General features: G+C 42.3%; 1 protein-coding gene across 6 annotated transcripts; it reads right to left on the bottom strand.

The window, feature by feature from the left end:
• Positions 1-45: 45 nt before the first annotated feature.
• LOC139553756 (exportin-7-like) lies at positions 46-25,909 on the bottom strand. 6 transcript variants are annotated; one of them, XM_071366439.1, is made up of 30 exons: positions 25,736-25,909; positions 23,065-23,211; positions 22,602-22,695; positions 22,422-22,503; positions 22,219-22,303; positions 22,012-22,080; positions 21,771-21,875; positions 21,502-21,667; positions 20,500-20,573; positions 20,289-20,408; positions 19,994-20,140; positions 19,611-19,783; positions 19,345-19,538; positions 19,114-19,219; positions 14,204-14,339; positions 12,340-12,413; positions 12,178-12,258; positions 12,005-12,068; positions 11,773-11,881; positions 11,195-11,390; positions 10,860-10,967; positions 8,541-8,606; positions 8,088-8,170; positions 7,748-7,962; positions 7,469-7,607; positions 2,740-2,804; positions 2,556-2,648; positions 2,316-2,420; positions 2,009-2,136; positions 46-1,916 (listed from the first exon to the last, which is right to left on the bottom strand). In XM_071366439.1, the coding sequence occupies exons 1-30, from the start codon at positions 25,784-25,786 to the stop codon at positions 1,823-1,825; spliced, it is 3,369 nt and encodes a 1,122-aa protein (XP_071222540.1). In that variant the 5' UTR covers positions 25,787-25,909; the 3' UTR covers positions 46-1,822. The 6 variants fall into 6 exon arrangements, with proteins under 6 accessions (XP_071222540.1, XP_071222625.1, XP_071222709.1 ...); XM_071366524.1 differs by having other exon boundaries at positions 22,012-22,077; positions 25,736-25,908; XM_071366608.1 differs by having other exon boundaries at positions 2,322-2,420; positions 25,736-25,905.
• Positions 25,910-26,916: the final 1,007 nt, after the last annotated feature.

A 26,916-nucleotide genomic window follows, 5' to 3' on the forward strand; every position in this document is an offset into this window, starting at 1 on the left:
AGACATGACCCATGTTGTGCAGTGAAACACAGTGACAGCACGATATACAAATCAAATAACGTTTATTTGCAGTCACAATGCCGACACTATAATATGTAGCAGACATCCACACAACTCAAACTACCGATCCAACACACACTCACATCAGAGAACCAAGGTACCGATCCAACACACACACACACACACACACACACACACTTTAGGGAACCAAAACAATAAACCAGGAAGTCAAATCAACATTGTTAGAGATGAGCTAGTCGTCACAAACAGTTAGCAGCAACACCTGTAGAGTAGCACAAGTTGCTAATGAACCCACATCTCCTCTTTAATACACAGTTCTGTCTTTTTCTTACCACCCATTTCCCTGTAATACACAGCTCTCTGTTCTACCAAAGGTTGCATTCTTCTTTAGATTCTCAATTAGAAATAAACTATCCTTCAGGGAGCTCGGAAACGAACGTTCTAGAATATCCTGGAAGGTTCTGTCTGGAGCGCACTGCTCCTTTACAGCGCCACGAGCACACACACACTCTCTGAGAGTCACACATACTCCAGAGATAGACTGCAGCCACGCTACTTTCTGTTATCAGATCTGTGACCCCTACACACTAGCTAGCATGCTGAGACACTTCACGCTCCCCTAACCCAACCGACTCCCCTGAGGTTAGTGTCAGCTCCAACCAGCCTACCAGAGGGTAAAGTGGAGCATGACCTTAACCCAAACCTACTCCCATAACCCTGCCCCACACCCAACCAATTCTATTGGAACAAGCAATTATTTTCTAGGCAAAATGTCTAGGGGCTAAAGTTGGTGTCTAGTGGCTAAAGGTGGTGTCTAGGGGCTTTGGACAGTGCATAGAGGCTAAAGGTGGTGTCTAGAGGCTAAAGGTGGTGTCTAGAGGCTAAAGGTGGTGTCTAGGGGCTTTGGCCAGTGCATAGAGGCTAAAGGTGGTGTCTAGGGGCTAAAGGTGGTGTCTAGGGGCTAAAGGTGGTGTCTAGGGGCTAAAGGTGGTGTCTGGGGGCTAAAGGTGGTGTCTGGGGGCTAAAGGTGGTGTCTAGGGGCTTTGGACAGTGCATAGAGGCTAAAGGTGGTGTCTAGAGGCTAAAGGTGGTGTCTAGGGGCTAAAGGTGGTGTCTAGGGGCAGTGCCTAGGGAGTAACAGTGGTGGGTATGTACATCACTCAAATCAGAGGGCCAGAGGAAAATTTGCAAAATGGACAGTTTCTCACTCTCTTTGTCTCTACCCCTTCACAGCTCTAGTGCTCTCTACTTTCTCGCTCCTCTCATCCCCTGTAGAAAGTTTTTCCCCCACACACAGACAGACAGGTGCACTGACTCACTACACTGTAAAAAGTTCAATCACACGTTTCTCATTTTGTGTTTTAAATTCAATCAATATAAACATTGTTCAAAATGTTATGAAAAAAAATGTACACTTGATTTGTTGTGTTTCTATACAAGGCAGGCAGAAGCAGAGAACTACATTTACCGGCTTCTCCCTTTTCACCTTCATCCCCCCACTCATCCTCCCCCGCAGATTCTCTCCCTCCAAAGTGTGTAGAGATATCCTCCCTCCATCCTCATCCCCCTCTCCTCCCAGCGAGTAGCAGGGTGATCTCTACAGACTGGCTTTAAAATAGATCTGTATATTTATATAGGCTTCTATAAAAAGGAGGGTGGAACCACAAGGGAGAGGGGGGAGAGGTGAGAGGAAGAGGGGGTGAAAAGAGGAGTGGAGAGGAAGAGGGGCTGAGAAGAGGAGCGGAGGGGGTTGAGTTTTGGGAAGCTGCTCTGTGTGGAGCAGGTGTGCGTGTGTGGAATGTCAGCTCATCATGTCATTGGTGTTGACTCCATATGAAGAGTTTTTCATGCTGTCGTTCACCTCCCTCCGGAACACCGAGAGGTTCTGGGTGAACCTGCACAGATTAATATACACACAGTTAAAAAACACACAAAGTGAGCACACACACAAAGTGAGCGCACACACAGTCAATGGAATTGTGTGTACCTGTCTCTGTTCTTGGTTAGCAGGTTGCGTTCTATCCCCTCCATCAGGTTCTCAAAGCAGAGATGCATGGCCTGCTGCTTTTCTGGAGGCTGGCTGTTCACAATGCTGTTCCTCAGGTCTGCAAAATACTACACACACACAAAAAAAAAATCTCTGATCGGCAAAATACTGCAGGAATGGAGACACACAGGACGAGGCTGGTGTGTTAGGTTTTTTTCTTTCCTTTTTTGTAGCCAGGATAGTCCACTCAGCAACAATTGCCAGGTCTTCCAGGGAATGGTTGGATAATGGGTGTGTGGTTGTGTACCTGTACCTTCTCGTTGAGCAGGATGAGGCCCAGTAGAGGTCTGGACATGGACCACTGGTTCCTGCAGTCCTCAAAGATGATGATGTTCAACACTGTGGACAGCATCTGTAGGACAAACACACAGAATGATTAGTGAGTGTGTGTGAGTGAGCGAGATCTCGTGTGAGAGTGAGTGAGTGAGTGAGTGAGTGAGAGAGAGAGAGAGAGCGAGATCGGTGTGTGTGTTTGGGGTGTGTGTACCTGTTGGATCATCTCTGGGTGTTGCTGCATGATGTGTAGGAAGCGTTCGTCTGTTGCCATGGCAACAGGCCGTTTCTTAGTGGAGCGAGACAGCTAAACAGAAACAATGCATTAGCATCAATATATGTACATACATGTATAAGGTGATATGAATAGATTACAGATGAACAGAGGGAGAGGTTACCTGTTTGAACAGGTAGGTGGCGATATGGTCCAGACTGGAACAACACCCAGTACACACCATAGTATCTACAACACATGTTAGTCATTTTAAAATAAATTATAAATATAGTTTATTTAATGTCCTATCATGATGGAACAGTCCACAACCCTATACAGCCACCTGAGAGACCCATACACTGAGGAGGTCCTTATCTGTTTTATGGGCCTACTGTAAGTAGCCTATACGCAGCCAAAACAGAAAGATAAATGCAGTCAGAGACCTTCTAGAGCAGCACCGCCCACTCAAGATTCTGAGCCTGCCTGGCAGGATTGGTCCTACAAAGCCAGAGCCCCCTGATGGGTGAGCATAATATACAAGGAATTTCTCAAAGCTGCTAATGAGTACCTTGATGACCTTGTACCTAGCCGGTGGGGATTCCGGTGGGGTGCCCCCACCCAGGTCATCAAGTTAAAAAAATAAAAAAATGTGTTGATAGGGGACAGAATGCAGTCGGACCATCAAATAATTGGCACATACATTACCTAATCAGACAGTTTTTTTTTTACATGGACGATACATTGGAGATAATATAAGACAAGTACTGGAAACAATAGAACACTATGAAATATCTGGGAAACCAGGCCTGGTTTTCATAGCTGACTTTGAAAAGGCTTTTGATAAAGTACAACTGCAGTTTATATATAATTGCCCTGAATATTTCAATTTTGGAGAATCTCTTATAAAATGGGTTAAAGTTATGTATAGTAACCCTAGGTGTAAAATAGTAAATAATGGCTACTTCTCAGAAATTATTAATCTGTCAAGAGAAGTAAAACAACGTTGTCCACTATCGGCACACCTATTTATTATGGCCATTGAAATGTTAGCTACTAAAATCAGATCCAACAATAGTATCAAGGGATTAGAAATCCAGGGCTTAAAAACAAAAGCGTCATTGTATGCCGATGATTCACGTTTTCTTTTAAATCCACAATTTGGATCACTCCACAGCCTAATAGAGGATCAAGATACTTTTCTAACCTCTCTGGATTACAACCAAAGTGTGATAAGTGTACTATATTATGTATTGGTCACAAAAAAATACAACTTTTACATTACTGTGTAGTTTACCAATAAAATGGTCTGATGATGATGTGGACATACTCAGTATACATATCCAAAAGAAAGAAAATATCTCAGTACAATACATTTTAATAGAAAGTTAGCAAAAATAGTTAAGATCTTGCTGCCATGGAAAGGAAAATACCTGTCTATTTGTGGAATACTCACCCTGATTAACTCTTTAGTCATATCACATATTACCTATTTGCGTATGGTTTTGCCTACACCTAGCGACCTGTTTTTTAAATTATATGAGCAAAACATATTACATTTTATTTGGAATGGCAAGCCACACAACATTAAACAGACCTATTTATATAATGAATATGAATTTGGAGGGCAAAAATGACCAAATATTAAAGCATTAAACCTCTCACTAAAAGGTGTCAGTCATACAAAAGTTATACTTAAATTCCAACTGGTTCTCTAGCAGATTAGTAAGAATGTCTCACGCCATGTTCAAGAACGACCTTTTTCCCTTTATTCAGATTACAACCTCTCACTTTCAGTTATTTGAAAATGAAATCTCCAAAATATCACTATAAATATCACTGCAATTTCAGTTTAATCCACCAGAAAAGACAGAACAAATAATACAACACAGTGGTTAAACGTAAAATATACTAATTGATTAAAAAAAAGTATAATCTTTGTAAACTATATCATAAATAGGACTGGTGGAGTTGTCACACATGCAGCTAACAAAAATATATGGAAATGTCTGCTCTACTCAAATTTGCAGCATTACTGCAAAAATGGAAGAGGCAAGTGGAAGGGGAAAAAAGTAAGGAACTTGTCTGTCGGCCCTGCATTAAAGACCAACATTGGTTAAAGAAAATGGTGACGAATAATTTTATTTTTTTAAGTATACCAGTTTCATTTAAGGACAAAAATGAACAGCTGTGCCATATAGATTGAAAAATAGTTAAGAGATTTCGATGTACCGATTACATTGCTTATGAACTGATACGCAAAACAACGCCGGATTAAAACCTAAAATTGTTCTACTTAAAATTATACAAAATTCTTGAAACTAATAGAATGTTATATACAGTACCAGTCAAAGGTCTGGACACACCTACTGATTCAAGGGGTTTTCTTTATTATTACTATTTTCTACATTGTAGAATAATAGAAGACATCAAAACTATGAAATAACACATGGAATCATGTCGTAACCAAAAAGTGTTAAATCTAAATATATTTTATATTTGAGATTCTTCAAAGTAGCCACCCTTTGCCTTGGATGACAGCTATTGTTTAACATGATTATACCCAAAACATACAATTATCTATAAAGGTTCCTCAGTCGAGCAGTAAATTTCAAACAAATTCAACCTAAGCAGAACAATAACCTAAAACACAAGGCCAAATCTACACTGGAGTTGCTTACCAAGATGACATTAAATGTTCCTGAATGGCCTAGTTACAGCTTTGACTTAAATCAGCTTGACAATCTAATGGCAAGGCCTGAAAATGGTTGTCTAGCAATGATCAACCAACTAAAAAGAGATGGAAGAATTTTTAAATAATAAAAATGGGCTAATACTGTACAATCCAGGTGTGCAAAGCTCTTAAGAGACTTACCCAGAAAGACTCACAGCTGTAATCGCTGCCAAATGTGATTCTAACATGTATGGACTCAGGGGGTTGAATCTAATCAAGATATATTAGCGTTTTATCTTTCATAAATTTTTTATAGATGTCAAAGTTGAAGAAAAATTCTAACATGAATGTTGTGTGTAGATCGTTGATGAATAATGACAATTAAATACATTTTAATCTCAATTTGTAACACAAAAGTCAAGGGGTGTGAACATTTTCTGAAGTCACTGTATATATCACCCAGTGCAGTGGTATACTGTATATGTACCATTTCCCGGTGCAGTGTGTGTATGTACAGCTGAAGTCGGAAGTTTACATACACCTTAGCCAAATACATTTCAACTCGGTATTTCACAATTCCTGACATTTTATCCTAGTAAAAATTCCCTGTCTTAGGTCAGTTAGGATCACCACTTTATTTTAAGAATGTGAAATGTCAGAATAATAGTAGAGAGAATGATTTATTTCAGCTTTCATTTCTTTCATCACATTCCCAGTGGGTCAGAAGTTTACATACACTCAATTAGTATTTGGTAGCATTGCCTTTAAATTGTTTAACTTGGGTCAAACGTGTCGGGTAGCCTTCCACAAGCTTCCCACAATAAGTTAGGTGAATTTTGGCCCATTCCTCCTGACAGAGCTGGTGTAACTGAGTCAGGTTTGTAGGCCCCCTTGCTCGCACATGCTTTTTCAGTTCTGCCCACATATTTTCTATGGGATTGAGGTCAGGGCTTTGTGATGGCCACTCCAATACCTTGACTTTGTTGTCCTTAAGCCATTTTGCCACAACTTTGGAAGTATGCTTGAGGTCATTGTCCATTTGGAAGACCCATTTGCGACCAAGCTTTAATTTCCTGACAGATGTCTTGAGATGTTGCATCCACATAATTTTCATCCCTCATGATGCCATCTATTTTGTGAAGTGCACCAGTCCCTCCTGCAGCAAAGCACCCCCACAACATGATGCTGCCACCCCCGTGCTTCACGGTTGGGATGGTGTTCTTCGGCTTGCAAGCTTCCCCCTTTTTCCTCCAAACATAACAATGGTCATTATGACCAAACAGTTCTATTTTTCTTTCATCAGACCAGAGGACATTTTTCCAAAAAGTATGATCTTTGTCCCCATGTGCAGTTGCAAACCGTAGTCTGGCTTTTTTATGGCAGTTTTGGAGCAGTGTCTTCTTCCTTGCTGAGCGGCCTTTCAGGTTATGTCGATATAGGACTCGTTTTACTGAGGATGTAGATACTTTTGTACCTTTTTCCTCCAGCATCTTCACAAGGTCCTTTGCTGTTGTTCTGGGATTGAGTTGCACTTTTCGCACCAAAGTACGTTCATCTCTAAGAGACAGAACTCATCTCCTTCCTGAGCGGTATGACGGCTGTGTGGTCCCATGGTGTTTATACTTGCGTACTATTGTTTGTACAGCTGAACGTGGTACCTTCAGGCATTTGGAAATTGCTCCCAAGGATGAACCAGGTCTTGGCTGATTTCTTTGGATTTTCCCATGATGTCAAGCAAAGACGCACTGAGTTTGAAGGTAGGCCTTGAAATACATCCACAGGTACACCACCAATTGACTCAAGTTATGTCAATTAGACTATCAGAAGCTTCTAAAGCCATGACATCATTTTCAGGAATTTCCCAAGCTGTTTAAAGGCACAGTCAACTTAGTGCATGTAAACTTCTGACCCACTGGAATTGTGACACAGTGAATTATAAGTGAAATAATCTGTCTGTAAACAATTGTTGGAAAAATTACTTGTGTCAAGCACAAAGTAGATGTCCTAACTGACTTGCCAAAACTATAGTTTGTTAACAAGAAATTTGTGGAGTGGTTGAAAAACGAGTTTTAATGACTCCAACCTAAGTGTATGTAAACTCCCGACTTCAACTGTATATACATTACCCAGTGCAGTGGTATTCGGTGAATGTATAATTTCCCGGTGCAGTGTGTGCATGTATAATTTCCCGGTGCAGTGTGTGTATGTATAATTTCCCGGTGCAGTGTATGTATTACATTACCCAGTGCAGTGAGTCCCTCGGAGATAGATGACAGTATGTACATGACGACATGCGGCTCTAGAGAAGCAATGAAGTTCATGTGATCCTGAGTCAACACCTCCAACAGACTGTAGAACGACTGGCTCAACTTGGGATAGTCCTGGAGTGAGGAGGGAGAAAGGGAAGGGGGGAGGGAGAAAGAAGGAGATTAAGTGTGCTGAAACTGCCATCGTCAGATATATTTAGAATGTTCAGGGAAGTACTTCGCTGTGAGGGATGGAGAGGAGTGTGTGTGTGTACCAGCAGGTCGCTGTGTGGTATGGACAGCAGCAGTTTGATGAAGGTCTGTAGCGCGTTGTCCAGTGCGTCATCTCCATAGAGACGGAACACCCCGAAGTTGACATAGTTCCCAGAGAGCACAGCCTTGAGCATGGAGAAACACACACTGACACCCTTCAGCTTCACACTGTACATCTGGTCCTTAGGCACCTCCCCAATGGTCAGGATACGGTTACCTGGAGAAGGGGAGAGAGAGAACCAAGGAAATGAATATATTTAAAAAATGTGTGGCTGACCAACCAATTACATTGCTCCAGTGAGTGCACAGCAACTGTGGCAATAGGACACTTGAGTGTAGTACCATAGGTGGTGATCATCTTGCTGGTTTCTCTGAACAGCAGGATTCCGTTGGGTGATGACACGTCAAATTGTAACCTCTGTGACCTGGAAACACAGACACAGAGTTAAGGATTCATTTTTTCCCTCAAATTTACCAATTTTCCACGCTGAGAAAATTGCAAGCCTTTCCCAGGTATCCCGAGATCCTTCCAACCAGAAATGCTATCTAAAAGCATTGAATACCCGCAAGTGTGAAACGTACATAATTCTATCACTATAAATTGAGAAACACTTGCAGGTATCTAACGGTTTCTTGTTATATTTGTTGTAATTGAATTTACTCAAAGTTCTCTCAAAGTCGTCACACTATTTTGTTTATGTAACCTATAGTTTTAACGTAGGCCTAAGAAAAATGGTTTGCTTGACTAGTAAAATTAGGTTATTATAGCTAGTGAAAATGACAGGGTCGTTTTACCGTTGACTGAAAGATGACACCCAGCTTATTGGCTCTCTCCTCTCCCCTTGCAGAGCACCTGTCTGGCTATCAGGGGAATTTGGAAAGATTATGGCTGTTTTTACTATGAAAACTCACTTATGTGGTGACTGTTTGTTTAGCGCAGCATTGGATATTTTCCCTGTGACAAGCAAGCAAACAGTGTAGAATCCGCACCATGGACAGCTGCCGATCAATTCCATGTGAATCTGACCTTCTAGTCAAGCCAGTGCCCTTGCTTTTGTTAGTTTAACAACTTGGAACAATGTTGCGAATGTCAATTTCCTTGAGCGCTTTTGCAGACACAATGTATTAGGTGTTTTGTTAGCAGTGAGCAGCCGTAGTTTATATTTTGGAGCCTCTGTTGTGCAACACAGCTGAAGTTTGGGAAGTTATTTGAATGAACAAACTGTAGAGGAGAAACCTGTGACGGAAATGACCTACCGTGACTGCGTGGAGAAGTCGTGTGTAGCAGTGTAAGTTAGAAAACGTCTACATGGCTTCTATATTGGGGACTAGCCTAAATAATGCAGGTTTCTAGCATTGCAGATTTTCTGTTTTTGCATTAGTGCGGCATAGAAATGTTATATTATTGTTCGAGATACTTAAAAAATATATACACTGCTCAAAAAAATAAAGGGAACACTAAAATAACACATCCTAGATCTTGAATGAATGAAATATTCTTATTAAATACTTTTTTCTTTACATGGTTGAATGTGCTGACAACAAAATCACACAAAAATTATCAATGGAAATCAAATTTATCAACCCATGGAGGTCTGGATTTGGAGTCACACTCAAAATTAAAGTGGAAAACCACACTACAGGCTGATCCAACTTTGATGTAATGTCCTTAAAACAAGTCAGAATGAGGCTCAGTAGTGTGTGTGGCCTCCACGTGCCTGTATGACCTTCCTACAACGCCTGGGCATGCTCCTGATGAGGTGGCGGATGGTCTCCTGAGGGATCTCCTCCCAGACCTGGACTAAAGCATCCGCCAACTCCTGGACAGTCTGTGGATGGAGCGATACATGATGTCCCAGATGTGCTCAATTGGATTCAGTTCTGGGGAACGGGCGGGCCAGTCCATAGCATCAATGCCTTCCTCTTGCAGGAACTGCTGACACACTCCAGCCACATGAGGTCTAGCATTGTCTTGCATTAGGAGGAACCCAGGGCCAACCGCACCAGCATATGGTCTCACAAGGGGTCTGAGGATCTCTCGGTACCTAATGGCAGTCAGGCTACCTCTGGCGAGCACATGGAGGGCTGTGCGGCCCCCCAAAGAAATGCCACCCCACACCATGACTGACCAACCGCCAAACCGGTCATGCTGGAGGATGTTGCAGGCAGCAGAACGTTCTCCACGGCGTCTCCAGACTCTGTCACGTCTGTCACATGTGCTCAGTGTGAACCTGCTTTCATCTGTGAAGAGCACAGGGAGCCAGTGGCGAATTTGCCAATCTTGGTGTTCTCTGGCAAATGCCAAACGTCCTGCACGGTGTTGGGCTGTAAGCACAACCCCCACCTGTGGACATCGGGCCCTCATACCACCCTCATGGAGTCTGTTTCTGACCGTTTGAGCAGACACATGCACATTTGTGGCCTGCTGGAGGTCATTTTGCAGGGCTCTGGCAGTGCTCCTCCTTGCACAAAGGCGGAGTTAGCGGTCCTGCTGCTGGGTTGTTGCCCTCCTACGGCCTCCTCCACGTCTCCTGATGTACTGGCTTGTCTCCTGGTAGCGCCTCCATGCTCTGGACACTACGCTGACAGACACAGCAAACCTTCTTGCCACAGCTCGCATTGATGTGCCATCCTGGATGAGCTGCACTACCTGAGCCACTTGTGTGGGTTGTAGACTCCGTCTCATGCTAACACTAGAGTGAAAGCACCGCCAGCATTCAAAAGTGACCAAAACATCAGCCAGGAAGCATAGGAACTGAGAAGTGGTCTGTGGTCACCACCTGCAGAACCACTCCTTTATTGGGGGTGTCTTGCTAATTGCCTATAATTTCCACCTTTTGTCTATTCCATTTGCACAACAGCATGTGAAATTTATTGTCAATCAGTGTTGCTTCCTAAGTGGACAGTTTGATTTCACAGAAGTGTGATTGACTTGGAGTTACATTGTGTTGTTTAAGTGTTCCCTTTATTTTTTTGAGCAGTGTATATTATCTTGGTAATCAGGAAGGCACTTGTTCAGGAAATTGGTGTTAATCCCTACAAAAGGGTTAGAAGTCAGGGGTTAGAGGTCGAGGGAGAAGTGTCAGGGTTCTGACTGTATGCATGTTTGTGTACCTGTTGTGGACTAGCTCGGCCATGAGCTTTAGGACAGGAGTGGTGCATGCTGGTACGTGGTACCAGAGCTCTATAGCTCTCTGCAGGATGGGCATGTAGGCTGGGTAGCTGGGGGAGGGGTTAAGAACAACACTGTGCACCAATGAGACTTCAAGTGAAGGACAACACTACTTGCAATTCACAACTCTACAGTGATTTCCTATTCTATGACAGACAGTCATATCTCTTCTACACAATGCATTTATTTCTGAACGTTCTTTAACCTTTCAACCTCCTAAGCAGGCCCCTGGTACGTAAAGATCAGGGGTCAGAGATCAGGGGTCAGTAAAGGATACATCCAGTCGAAGAGCATCATAAAGCTGGTCTTGGCGTTGAAGGCAAAGGCAATACCTCTCAGGTCTCTGACCAGTCCTACCAACGTCCTCTTCGCCTCCTGCTCGTTGAATGTGTTGGTGCTGAACATCTGAGCCACTGCTTCAAACGCCGCCGTTAGGGGAAGCATGAATTGTTCAAACTGGTCCTCATCCTCACCTACACACACAAGATGAAAACAAAGTGAAAGTAGGGCTGGGACGATACCAGTATCACAGCAAGGGAACAACACACAAAGTGGATTTAACTTCTTTAGGAAAACAGCCCTAATGTTGGAAACAAACATTATCTTGTCATCCAGAGTCACATTGATTTATTTTTCCAAGCTATAGCACACAATATTTTACATACAACAGGTTTTTAAAGGACCAACGAGTTTGGTCTGCTTCGTGTTTTCATTTTTGCCATGGAAAAAATATGATACTGGTATCATCACAGCCCTAGGTGAAAGAATGAAAAGTTTGTAATTATCCAAATAAGATCATTACTGATAATCGTGTAAACTGTAGATGTGTGTGTGTGTGTGTGTGTGTGTGTCTACCTAGGTCGACCATCAGCAGGCGTCCCAGTGCGGTGTAGAACGTGGTGCGACACCTCATGTCGCTGAGGTTTGATTGGTTGTTCACGCCCAGGAAGGAGAAGTGCTCGCTCTGACATCATAGGAGAAAGGAAACGGGCATTATGGGAAAAGAACTGGATGAAAAAGCATACATTGAGTTTCAGGCGGTTAGTGTTAGGGGTCAGGGTGAGGGGTCAAAGGTCAGGGTACTTACTGTGTGGTTGTTCAGCATGAACTGAACAGCGCTGAGTTTCACCAACTTCCTCACACTGCTGTACGTACACACACACACACCGTCAAAGAGACAACACAGGAGCTGGAATATAGCAGAATACCAAATACACCCCCCCCCTTTTCTCTCACACGCACACACGCGCAAAAGGATATCCTATGGAGAGGTCATTGAGTAACTGAAGTGTCTTGGAAGTGATTGGTTCACACTGGCCCCAGTACTTCAGATTGGTGATGCTGCAATCACAAATGGTATTAAATCAGTGGTTAGTTCATAGAACCAGCAGTTGTCGTAACACAGGAAGTGTTGAAACTCACATTTTTCCAATGAAGACGCTGAGTACCATGGTCTCATCATTCAGCCCCAGAACCTCTGACAGCCGCCGGTACAGCTGTGACACACACACAGACACACTCCATTAACCATTGGAAGATCCCCTGGAGAGAGAGCAACTACACAGTAGGACAACTATGATATAATCACAAACAGTAACAGCTGCCAGCAGCGTAGCACTAGTCATACATCTCCACAGGGTTAAAGACAAACACACACCAATCAGCTCTGCTCTCATCTCCCCAACATTCCACCAAACCCTGAGCTCTGAGGTAAAGTAGTGTGTGAGGAAGAGAGTGAGTGAGATCAAGAGAGTCTGTGTGATAGTGTTAAGTTGAGCAGAGCTGAGGATGGTTTGCCTTAGTATCGGGGGGTTAGGGTAGCAGGTGTCAGAGGGGTGTGTATCTCCTGCAGGTCTGGGGTGTTCTTTATTCTGACACCTCAGACTCATACGGTCCATCTCACACATACACAACCTGAAATGAGACATTCCAGAACCCTCATCATATTAATTATTCTAGAACTCCTCCCGCCTCCACACCACTTTATATTAATTATTCTAGAACTCCTCCCGCGGCCACCCCACTTTATATTAATTATTCAAGAACTCCTCCCGCCTCCACCCCACTTTATATTAATTATTCTCGAACTCCTCCCGCCTCCAAACCTCCTCATATTAATTATTCTCGAACTCCTCCCACCTCCACCCCACATTAATTATTCTAGTACTCCCCTGCCTCCACCCCACTTCCATGGAGAATTCTCTGGTTAGCCATGATTCCACCTACATTATCCACCATGTTAACAGTAAAACTGACCATGTCACTAAGAAGGGATAGGGGAGGATAACTATAAGACCAAACCGACACGTTGGGGGAGGGCTGCTCTCGATTGTCACCACTTATCTGAGCTGTTCACATTTCGCAGCCTCTGCCCAGCACAAAGAAAACACACTCAGTCAGTCAGCCCAAGGCTGTGTGTCAGCACTAACACACCCACAGACAAAAGAGCTATTAGTTCAAATATAACATATCTCCCACTAGTTACAGGCAGAGAACGGAATGGAGAGAGATGGAGTCAGTCATGAGAGGAAGGAAGAGAGCATAGCTTTGCTATTGAGAAAGGCAGCCATAGGCAGGCCTGGCTCTCAAGAGAAGATAGGCTTTGTGCACACTGCCCACAAAATGAGGTGGAAACTGAGCTGCACTTCCTAACCTCCTGCCAAATGTATGACCATATTAGAGACACATATTTCCCTCAGATTACACAGACCCACAAAGAATTCAGGGGAAAAAAGCAAATTTTGATAAACTCCCATATCCATTGGGTGAAATACCAGTGTGCCATCACATCAGCAAGATTTGTGACCGGTTGCCACAAGAAAAGGGCAACCAGTGAAAAACAAACACCATGGTAAATACAACCTATATTTATGTTTATTTATTTTCTCTTTTGTACTTTAACTATTTGCACATCATTAGAATACTACATAGCATGACATTTGAAATGTCTCTATTCCTTTGGAACTTTTGTGAGTGTAATGTTAACTGTTCATTTTGTATTGTTTATTTAACTTTTGTTTATTATCTATTTCACTTGCTTTGGCAATGTAAACATATGTTTCTCATGCCAATAAAGCCCTTTGAATTGAGATAGTAACAGAGTTAGTCTTGCTAAGCGAGGAATAGAGAGAGAGAAAGAGTGAGAGAGTTAGTCATGCTTAGAGAGGAACGGAGAGAGATAGAGATAGCTGTGGATCTAAACAAGACAGTATGTCATGTGGACTCATCAACATTAAATCATGTTTAAGGTCTGAAACATAACTCTGTGTGTGGTAAAAGTATTTACCTTGGAGGACTTTTGCACCTGGTCTCCGATGTAGATTTTCCTGAACTGTTCAAAGAAGCTGAGCATGGCCAACTCCAACCGCTCATTACCCGCCTGGGCCAGCCGCGAGTCTGTTAGGTTCATCAACTGGAGCACTCTGACACACACACACACACACACACACACCTGTGATTGACTCTTCAGTGCCCCCGAGTGGCGCAGTGGTCTAAGGCACTGCACCTCAATGCTCGAGGCGTCACTACAGACCCTGGTTCGATCCCGGAATGTATCACAACCGGCTGTGATTGGGAGTCCCACAGGGCGGCAGCACAATTGGCCCAGCGTTGCCCGGGTTAGGCCGCCATTGTAAAATAAGAATTTGTTCTTAACCGACTTGCCTAGTTAAATAAATAAAAATTTAAAAGCATCCTGAGACACACACGATTGACTCATCTGCTGCTATATCCTGAGGTACATTTACAATAGGACATGTACACTGAGTGTACAAAACATTAGGAACACCTGCTCTTTCCATGACAGACTGACCAGGTGAAAGCTATGATCCTTTATTGATGTCACTTGTTAAATACACTTCAATCAGTGTAGATTAAAGGGAGAATGATTTTTAAACCTTGAGACATGGACTGTGTATGTGTGCAATTCAGAAAATAATTTAGGCTGTTCTGAGGGTGCAACTCAATATTAGGAAGGTGTTCATAATGTTTTGTGCACTCAATGTATTAGGCTAGTGGCAAGGCCCCAAAAATGTGGCGATTCCCCTACCCGAGGTATAACAAAATATAACCATGTTTTCCATATCTCTAGGGTCTACTATATATGAAATGGATGGTTGTCCAAATATTTTACTAAGAAAGTGGTTAAATTGATAGATATTGTAACACACCCTCTTTTAACTCACAGTGTAGCTATTCTCCAGGTCGTTGCTGTAAATGAGAATGTGTTCTCAGTCAACTTGGGCCACATAACTCAATATTGCAAGTTGCTAAAATGTTGAATACAAGTTGTCAATTGTCTTCCGTACATACGGGGGGGGGGAATCCCACCAACGATTTTGTATCTTTAGCCGGTAGTCTTGCATTTAAGTCAGGGGACCATCACAGATTATCTTTATATTTTGCCTCAAATCCGATATGGCATCCAAAATCCAATATGGCTTCCATTATAACATTTAATGGACATTAACTTCTTTGGGACTGGGGGGCAGTATTGAGTAGCTTGGATAAAAAGGTGCCCAGAGTAAACTGCCTGCTACTCAGGCCTAAAAGCTAGAATATGCATATAGATTGTGTCAATGTAGATTTGGATAGAAAACACTCTGAAGTTTCTAAAACTGTTTGAATGATGTCTGTGAGTATAACAGAACTCACATCCAACCATCCAACCAGGAAGTGGGAAATCTGAGGTTTGTAGTTTTTCAAGTCATTGCCTATCGAATATACAGTGTCTATGGGGTCATATTGCACTTCCCAAGGCTTCCACTAGATGTCAACAGTCTTTAGAACCTTGTTTGATGCTTCTACTGTGAAGGAGGGGGGAATGAGAGCGGTTTGAGTCAGGGTCTGGCAGAGTGAAATGAGCTCAGTCTCGCACACTCCCATGAGAGTTAGCTGCGTTCCATTGCATTTCTACAGACAAAGGAATTCTCCGGTTGAAACATTATTGAAGATTTATGATAAAAACATCCTAAAGATTGATTCTATACTTCGTTTGACATATTTCTACGAACTGTAATATGACTTTTCGTCTGAACTTTCGCCTGGACTTGCCCGCGCCTCCCGAGTTTGGATTTGTGTACTAAATGCGCAAACAAAAAGGAGGTATTTGGGCATAAATGGACTTTATCAAACAAAACAAACATTTATTGTGGAACTGGGATTCCTGGGAGTACATTCTGATGAAAATCATCTAAGGTAAGTGAATATTTATAATGCTATTTCTGACTTCTGTTGACTCCACAACATGGCGGGTATCTGTATGGCTTATTTTTGTGTCTGAGCGCCGTACTCAGATTATTGCATGGTGTGCTTTTTCCGTAAAGTTTTTTTGAAATCTGACACAGCGGTTACATTAAGGAGAAGTGGATCTAAAATTCCATGCATAACACTTGTATCTTTTAGCAATGTTTATTATGAGTATTTCTGTAAATTGATGTGGCTCTCTGGAAAATCACCGGATGTTTTGGAACTACTGAACATAACACGCCAATGTAAACAGAGATTTTTGGATATAAATATGAACTTCATGTTACACAATACATGTATGTTTTGTTCGATGAAGTCCTATGAGTGTCATCTGATGACGATCATCAAAGGTTAGTGATTAATTTTCTCTCTATTTCTGCTTTTTGTGACTCCTCTCTTTGGCTGGAAAAATGGCTGTGTTTTTCTGTGACTAGGTGCTGACCTAACATAATCGTTTGGTGTGCTTTCGTCGTAAAGCCTTTTTGAAATCGGACACTGTGGCTGGATTTACAAGGGTGTAAAATACTTGTATCTTTGAGGAATTTTAATTATTGGATTTCTGTTGTTTTGAATTTGGCGCCCTGCAATTTCACTGGCTGTTGGCGAGGTGGGACGCTACCGTCCCGAATATCCCAGAGAGGATAAAAATCACCTATAAATATTAATTTTGTAAATGAGAGGCATTTTTTCAGAATTGTGTACAACACTTATGCCTGTAATGTCTGTGAAAGGGATGTCAAAAACAGACTTACCTTTAAGGCTTTCCAACGATTAACTGGCCTGTGGGTGGATTTTCTTTATGTTTAATGTGGTAAAAAGCCCTGCAGGTCAGGTCAGAAGATAATTTGGCCAATATTAAGTGTGGGTGGTTGGCATTGATTATGTACTGGGGCATGCCCAGCAGGAGATGGAGAGTGACAGAACCTGTGAGGGTGTCCTCAGGTTACTTAGACGTTAGAGTGTAGCTAGGTCATAGACTATTAATAAGAAGCGTTGGTTGAGGGACATAGCACAGCTCTAAACACATTGACTTTTGAAGTTGATCCCTGAGCTGGTGCACAAAGCATGGTGCACAAAGACCACCATCTCACATTCAATTCCCAGCCACCATAAACGATCACATAAAGTAAGTTACACCATCCTAAGGAGCCTCTTGTTTGCCATAAATGGCTTATGTCCTTAAAGGCATCTTGTGATTACTGCAGTTTCTCAGACCAATGCATGAGTTAAGTTAATGCTTTAAGTAGCCCTATATTTCTGTTATTACGGTCCTCTCCCTCTGTTAGAAGTGCACCTGCGCAGAAATTTTTGTCTCTGTTGTACCGGGCCAGAATGTAATACCGCGCTGATACAAACTGTATAGAGAGAAATAGTCAACGCATCATAATTCCTATAATAACTACAACCTAAAACTTCTTAACTGGGAACATTGAGGACTCATGTTAAAAGGAACCACCAGCTTTCATATGTTCTCATGTTCTGAGCAAGGAACTTAAATGCTTTTTTTACATGGCACATCTTGCATTTTTACTTTCTTCTCCAACACTGCTTTAGCATTATTTAAACCAAATTGAACATGTTAGATTATTTATTTGAAACTAAATAGATTTTATTTATGTATTATATTAAGTTAAAATAAAAGTGTTCATTGTTCCTTCTAGTATTGTTGTAATTGTCATTACTACAAATAAATTAAATGCAAAAACAATTTTTTTTATTTTTTAAAGATTGGCTTATTTTGGTCCTTCAATAATAGGTATCGATACCGGCGTAGAAAAATCATAAGCGGTCGACCTCTAATCAGCATGTGGGTTTGATTACAGGCTTAAAATGGCCAGAAACAAATAACTTTCTTCTGAAACCTGAAAGGCCGCTCAGCAAGGAAGAAGCCACTGCTCCAAAACCGCCATAAAAAAGCCAGACTACGGTTTGCAACTGCACATGGGGACAAAGATCGTACTTTTTGGAGAAATGTCCTCTGGTCTGATGAAACAAAAATAGAACTGTTTGGCCATAATGACCATCGTTATGTTTGGAGGAAAAAGGGGGAGGCTTGCAAGCCGAAGAACACCATCCCAACCGTGAAGCACGGGGGTGGCAGCATCATGTTGTGGGGGTGCTTTGCTGCAGGAGGGACTGGTGCACTTCACAAAATAGATGGCATCATGATGGAGGAAAATTATGTGGATGCAACATCTCAAGACATCAGTCAGGAAGTTAAAGCTTGATCGCAAATGGAGGCATACAAACCTGACTCAGTTACACCAGCTCTGTCAGGAGGAATGGGCCAAAATTCACCCAACTTATTGTGGGAAGCTTGTGGAAGGCTACCCGAAATGTTTGACCCAAGTTAAACAATTTAAAGGCAATTCCAACAAATACTAATTGAGTGTATATAAACTTCTTACCCACTGGGAATGTGATGAAAGAAATGAAAGCTGAAATAAATCGTTCTCTCTACTATTATTCTGACATTTCACATTCTTAAAATGAAGTGGTGATCCTAACTGACCTAAGACTGGGAATTTTTACTTGGATTAAATGTCAGGAATTGTGAAAAACTGAGTTTAAATGTATTTGGCTAAGGTGTATGTAAACTTCTGACTTCAACTGTATATAAATAATGTATTTAATTGAATTTTTTTGCAAACATTTCTAAAAAACTGTTTTCACTTTGTCATTATGGGGTATTGTGTGTAGAATTATCTCATCAATGTAATACATTATAGACTTATTCTAAAATGTAACAAAATGTGGAAAAGTTGAAGGGGTCTGAATACTTTCCAAATGCCCTGTATGGGAGACATTAGAGATATGGAAAAACATGCTTGTGCTTTGTTATACCTAGGGTATGGGTATCTCAAAAACTAAAGCCCTTTTTGAGGATTGGCCACTAGCCTAATAGGTAGTGGTATTGGTTAGGGTGAGGTTACTTGTCTGTGGACGTACCGACAGACTAGTTCTCCATCCATGGCGTCTTGTTCATCTGTAGAGGCGAAGGACACTCTTCCTCCAATGACCGCCCCGATTATATACACCAACCATGTTAACCTCCCTATAGATATAGAAATATAATTATATAAACCAACCACAACAACCTCCCTGGTAACAAAAACATGTGTTGTTAAAAGCTATATTTTGACATACTTCATTGATTGATTGAGAGGGAAAGAGACGTACCCTCCTGGACCGTGATGTCGATGGCACTAGAGTTGGTAGACTGCAGTAGTTCCTGGTAGGTCTGTGCTGATTGGTCGAAGAGCTGGACCAATAGGGCACAGGTCTTCTCGTATTCACAGCGACCAATGGTGGAGAGCTGGTCTAACTGCTGCTGGACTAACCCTGCGTCATCTAGAGGGTCCTCTAACCCATCCCTTCACAGACGTGAAAATGATTTCAACGTTTCATAATTGATCTGTGAGAGTGTGTGTGTCTGTGTGTGTTACCTGAGTATGATGCAGACAGACTCGAGGCGTGAGGTGATGTAGGCCTTGGTGACTTCAGGTGTGTATGTCTCTAGCAGGTGAGGCTCGGTGGCTTTAACATAAGGGACAGACGCTGCCAGGCGCTGCCACAGGCTCAACAGGTAGTGGACAGAGTTAGGGGCAAACTCCCAGTGCTGCAACACACACAATATAAAGGTTATCAGAGAATGGTCATTGTTATCTCAGTAAGGAGAACAAGGTTTTCGGCAGAACGTTAACATCTAACAAGATCATTGAGAGGTATAGAAGGGCAGATTTAAGAAGGACTATTTATGAAATGTCTGTTTACCAAGACACGCACCAATCTGCCTGCAGGGTCTCACACAGACAGACACACATAGTACCTGTAGACTGGTGACAGTGAAGTTGGCTATAAGCCTGATGACTTCTGGGTAGTTTTCTACTTTGACCAGCTCTCCCAGCTGGTAGTTACTTTTCAGTCGCGCCAACAGACGACAAAACTCATGGTAGTTGTTAGGGTCTGAGAGGCTCTAGAACACAAAGACAGCATTGTTAGTTACTTGTAGCATAAAATGTGTTATCATATAAAATATGATTTCATCCAAAATAAGGGGGGACCAAATTTGGAGGAATAACAGAATTTAAGAGTCTTGTAACATGTAATAGTGTGTGTGTTACCTGTGGGTTCTCTAGTATCCTCTTGACTCCATCCACCAGGTGAGAGAGGAACTTGGCTCGCTCTGCGTTGTTGAACAAAGACCTCCTCACTGATGCTATCTGGACTAGACACGACAACACCTACACACACACAGAGCATTAAACACTACACCCATCATGTACTGAAGTGAACATACAAGCCACACACACTCACACACTCCGCTTTACTCACCAACGGGGAGAGGGAGGGAGGAATGGAATGATACAAATCAAAAAAGAGCTGGAGAGTGGAGGAATCCAAAAATGCTGTGAGAGAAAGAGAGAGACAGATTAGGTTAGTACACAGTAATAGGCAGTATTGGGATTAGTTACTTGAAAAAGTAATACATATTTCTAGTTACTTTACAATATTACTTTGTTTGGAAAGTAATGTGTTATACTACTTTGAGTTACTTTCATTTAAAAAAATCTCACCGGTTGTTTGAATGTCGGAGGGAGCAAAGCGAACCGGGTGCGCTCTACCAAAGACAGGCTACTTATTAACTCAGGTTTGATCACTCGATTCTCCTTTCATCTGTGGCGATGCTTTCCTGTGCTAGTCTACAAGTGCTGCACTATCATATGAGCTGCTTAATTAGCCATATGTACTGTAAGCCAAACATCTGTACAGATTTCTTATCTTTTCATTCAAAATCTTTCTCTTGAGCCACCAGTTCTGGTTATAGACCGCACGTACACTGACAGAGATGTATAGAGGGCACACTCGCCACTAGACGGGAAAACCTTCTATAGGCTTTGCTATCCCAGAAACGATAAATGGCAAAGATCAGAGGTGCTCCCTCAATACTTTACTACATTTACTACAAACCTGAAGTTGACCAAGACGCAGGTTACTGTGTTATGTACAAAATTCCAGTGAACTGCTGATATATTGAGGTGGCATGTTGTATATCATAATGTAATCGTGAAACTTACTCCGTTCGCTTGAGAATTAAATGAGGAAACAAGTCGAGATCATTTCATGGAAACACGCAGCCGGTAGAGATATGACTCTGAAAACAACGCTTGCGTTGTTTCCCATTGCAATTGTAATAATATTACCCAATTTGAAAAAGTAACATGTTACTTTACTTCGCTACTCATAAAAGGAATCTTATTACGTAACGCATTACCCCCAACACCAGTAATAGGTGACGCAGTACTGCTATTTTACAGAATTGACAGAATGTGTTACCTGATCTCCAGGAAGTGGGGATCTGAACAGTGCAGAGGTCATCAGAGGACTCGTCTGTAGACGTTCCGATGAAGTCATAGTTCAGACAGTTGTGACTGAGCTTCAGTAGCTGCATCAGTAGACCATGCTGACTCTCATCATTCAGGTTGAGGTTCTTACCCGACGCCTAGACACACACACATTAAGTTCACAAGAACGACTGGAAATGGATGTCAATAGGTATGTCAACACATTAATACAATCCCTCTCACACACACACACACACACACCTGTTTGAGGAGATTGCAAGACAGGGTGAATATGTCAAAGAGGGACGAGTCTCTGAACGATGACGCAATCTTCCTGTGTTTGGTCAGAGGATGGCTGGTATCTGCCTGTACACACAACAACAAACATATATTTAACACACACAACAACACAACCACCGCTTCAGATTAGAGGGGAGACGGGGAAGTAAGAGGAGAGGAGGGAGATGTAGAGGAGAGGAAAGAGGGAGGAGAGGTAGAGTACCTGGTTGATCTCATTGGTCAGTTGGGATAGGATGGTGACTCCTATGATGCAATGTTCTACACTGTCCTGCTGACAGACAGACAAAGAAAGGCAGATTTGATCAGTCCACTACCTACTTCAAGAAAACAAATTATATTGGCTACACACACACACACACACACACACACACACACACACACACACACACACACACACACATGTTTGTACCTGTAGGAAGCGTGTGACGTCTGCGATGACGTTTCTGAAGACATAGTCGTCTTTCTGACAGTCGAACCAGCCAAGCTTGGTAATCCTGAAACACACACACACAAAAACACATAGCTTGATGATCCTGGAGGAGACAAAAACAAGGGAGAGAATCACTCACATGGAGGAGAGAGGGATGGAGAGAGGAGCGGAGAGAGGTTTACCTGGAGTACAGCTGGATCAGAGCCTGGGTAACAAACTCTGCCAACTTCGGCCGCGTCGCCAGATAGTTCAGTACATAGTTCCCTGCATGCGCACACACACACACACACACACACGAGCCTTATGGACTAACTTGTACAGCATGAATATAGACTGGTGGGATGTGTGTGAGTGAGTCTTACGGATATCGATGCGCTGCTCCAAGGGAAGAGGGTTGCTGGTGCGCGAAACCAGTTTAGACAGACAGGTAGCTGCAAGAAGTTGAGAGTAGGAAGACTGGAGAGAGGGGGAGAGAGAGAAAGAGAGGAAGATGGGAATACAAGCATGGACAGAGAGAGACAACACATCAGCTGAGCTAAAATAGCAAGTCATACAGTAAACATTGTCAGTCATTTTTACATTTTAATCATTTAGTTGACGCTCTTATCCAGACCAACTTACGGGAGCAGTTAGGGTTAAGTGCCTTGCTCTAGGGCACATCAAACGATTTTTCACCTAGTCGGCTCAGGGATTCGAACCAGCGACCTTTTGGTTAATAGCCCAAAGCTTTCAACTGCTAGGCTTCCTGCCACCCTTTTTATCAGGTAATATGGTAAATATCAACAGCTTGTTGATATAATGTCAGTGTGTGTGTGTACTACTCACGCTGCCTCTCTCCAGTAGTAGCTGACACTTGCTGAGACAGTCGGGGCTGTTAGTGAACTCCACCAGAGCTTTCTCTGCCTGCAACCTCACCCCCGTCTCTGTTGTCTCGTACAGCTGCTTACACAGGATCTCTAGCTGGGCTAGGCTCTACTCACACACACACAGGAGAGAGAGACCTAAGTGAGTAGAGCACCAAAAAACATCCCTCATCAACAGCCAAGATACAGGTGTAGACAGTTGTATTGGGCTGTGACCAATCAGTACGCCACAACGTTGTAGAGCGTTCAGACAGAAATAAGAAAGACTATATATAGCCTATTTCATAAAATAGACATGCCTCGCTCAATTTTTTTCAAAGAAAAGAAAGTTTACCAAAATAAACATTCAATAGCACCCTATTGAACATGACCCTTGTTAGATAGAAACACAGGGGCTAAACACCAGCCAGACACAGACCGACATAGTGGCTATAGGGCAGTGGAGACTGTATGGAAACCACGTGTTTCATACCATTCCATTGACTCCATTCCAGCCATTATTATGAGCCGTCCTCCCCTCGGCAGCCTCTACAGCTTTAGGGAGTGCTTGGGACCGGAAACCACACAGATAGTTAACTTACCCCAATACACAACACTAACATAATAAGTTTTAACTAACTCACAAACTTAATCCATCCAGCTAACGGACACTAAATCCACCAGTAACAATGCGGCAGACTATTCACCTCAGCTAGCATTAGTAACACCATTGTTGTAAAGAACTACATAACCACTCATGCATGCACACCCCAGCTAGCCTGACCAACATCATATTGTTTAAAGGACAAGTCAGCAGAATCCCGGAGCCAGTCTGATGCTAGCTACTGATATAGTACAGGATGTACTAGTCTAGGGAGGGCGTTGGATGGCACATGGCTAGGGAGAAGAGGACTGCTAGACATAGATAAGAGCTCAATACTCCAACACTGCTGCTGCTGAGCCTGACTCATAGTGTGCCACACACACACCTACTAATATTACTACTACAACAGTCCTGATGCTGTGCAGTACATTTGACTAAGGATTTGGGTGGGCTAGCTAGATCATCATGTCATGCTGATGGTTCCTGAGAACATTGGCAAGAACGAATGTTCTGAGCAGGCCAGCACAGAAATTGTGTGTCTGGAGTCTGTTGTGTGTGTCCCGTGCTGTCCATGATGACTTTGCAATAAGAGACAGTTACGTCACACGGTCAGGCACCCTGACCAGGAAGCGCTGCCTCAGTGCGCGTACATCTGTAGTTATTATTAATAAACTAGATATCCATCTGTCTCTCTCACCACCAGTCTGCTGAGCTAGCGTAAAACATATATATATACTGACACCAAGCATCTCTAAAATAATGTATATAATGCACAGAATTAGCCACCTGGGTGGGGTGAAGACTTCATTTAATCAACACATACATAAAACTGTCTGACTTAGCAAAATAACAATTAGCCAGCTACCTACTCACATCAGCAGACGCCGACACTTTCAGTGCCAAGTTGCTATAAACACAAACAGTAGTTACAGAAAGCTTGAAGCAGATATAGTTACTGTTAATCTATCATCTGCTTGATATGACAGTTAGCTGCAAGTGCTAGCTAGCTAAAAGTAGCTAGCTAATGTCAGTCAGTTGTACAAAAATGTGCACACGTGACAGCCAGCATCCCAGCTAAGCTATCTTACTTTAACACATTGGCTGGAAAGACGAAGTTAACGTTAGTTGTTTGGCAAAGTTAATTGTCAGCTGATTAGCTAGCTAATGGTAGCTATATTCTCAGATAGAATGATACCTAGTTATAAATGTGTTATCCATGCCAGATAACGTTATCTAGTAAACTTGCTAGGTGTGTCCGTTTCGGAGTGGCACATTCTTGTTTTGGTTGCAAAATATGCACGGTGGGGTTTAATAAGTATAATAACGACAACACCGTCCACGAGCCAGGTTCCAAGCTAGCTACATGTCAGCTCACAAAAAAAAACGAAGAGGGTCGCGCGGGAGAATGTCATGTTGCTATACCTGTAAACTAGCAAGAGCTAACCTAGCGTGGTAAATTACAAATAGCGGTGCATTTGAACGGTCTGATCAAGCAAGCAAAGCATAATCAATAATTACATTTGACATTAGACCAGATTTCGTTCAGGACGCGAAGGATGAAGTATGAAAGTTGCTAACCAATGAATTAGTGCTAGCTAGTTAGCTACTGTCAACTAACTGGCTTGCATTTTCCCCATCCTCTCCTAGCTAGCAGATAGGCCGACCCATTGAACATATATGTTAAAGGTGTTCTTTACTTCGTAAAAAAGGAATGAGATAAAACATAATGACAATGTGGATAACTGCTACAATCAATACATTCGCCCAGTAGAAACAGTCCTAGCTAGTTAACAGTTAGCCATGTTTCATAAACACCAATGTTTTGTTTTCGGTCCGCATCTTTAAACGGCGAAAGCTACACGATGACAGGCCACAAGTCAACACTGCAGCTCGCATCCTAGCTACACATATCGCACATAACCTGTACCATGACCGCTTTATGGATGCATTCACTCTCTATATATTAAATAACGCATCGAAATATCTATTACAGCTCATTCAAAGGCTTATTGAGGATTGATATATTACAAAAACATAAAGCTGTGGTTACCTGCACATGATCCGCCATTTTGCTCCATTCATGCTCCTCTCTCACTCCCATTGAACTATCTCACTCCCCCTGACAAAGTGAATGAGCGCAGATTTTCACATTCAGAAAGCATTTACGCTCGCGCAATCGCTGGAAACCCCTTTAGAACCCCGTGCAACTTCACAGAATAAAAAGTGCGTAAAATAAAATACCTCATATAAAGCAAACCCGCTCTTTGTTTACATGGCTATTAAAGGGAAACTGCTTAATTTTGCTAGTTTCTGTTCTGGAATGGGTTTAATAACAGATGATCCATTATATTGACCAGATACTCAAGGGGTCGCTCTAACAATGGAAATAAATGTATTAACAAATGGAAGGCAGTCGGGACCATTCTAGTCATTGAGAGGGCAGATACTCATGTGAACAACCTGCACAACTCCGATATAAAGTGTTTTTTTTAAATCAAAGTTGCCAGGATGTCACGTGTCCTACTTATATCAGTACTAGTACTACAACCTTAGTATTACGAAACTTTTATTCGATCAAATAAGCCACACGTAGCAAACAAGACATGTAATTGTTTGTTGACCAAATTCGACAGTCTCGTTGACCTCCATACAAAAACTCCTCGCTCGGCAAGATAAGATAACTTTAAAAAACGCCACCTGCTGGAGAAGACAGATTTTGGGCACAGTTAACCCTCTCGCTTTGCCTCTTCCTCTGGTTTAATCAAATACAGTAAAACATGTTTACGAATTGTTTATGTTTATGAATGGCACTCCATGCTAAATAGTAGCTAAATAGACTCAGGTGAAGTATTCCAGTCTTATTTGTCTGCTTTGGGGATTGGGGACATAAATATAGTAAATCTTTGTTTCTTTAATAATGCTTTGTTTCACAATCAAGTGGAGCACATTAGCCCACTGAGGGAGCCAACGGAAGTCTTCAGGTCTCAGGCACAGCATGGTTTCAAACTACCTACATTACACTTCACCCCATTTTGACCTCCTTCTTGCAGATATCTTTCCAAGTTACAGCGCCAATGTGACTGACAGAATTCAAACCTGGCTCCAGAAGAGCGCACAAACCCATTAAACCAACGCAATTCCTCAACTGTCAGGTAAAGTTACTCAATCCAGTATTTCCCCTAGGATTTTTTTCACCGGTGGTGGCAAGGGTACTGGGTCATCTTGGCAGAA

Source organism: Salvelinus alpinus, chromosome 1 (assembly GCF_045679555.1).
Source record: "Salvelinus alpinus chromosome 1, SLU_Salpinus.1, whole genome shotgun sequence".
Taxonomy (NCBI): Eukaryota; Metazoa; Chordata; class Actinopteri; order Salmoniformes; family Salmonidae; genus Salvelinus; species Salvelinus alpinus.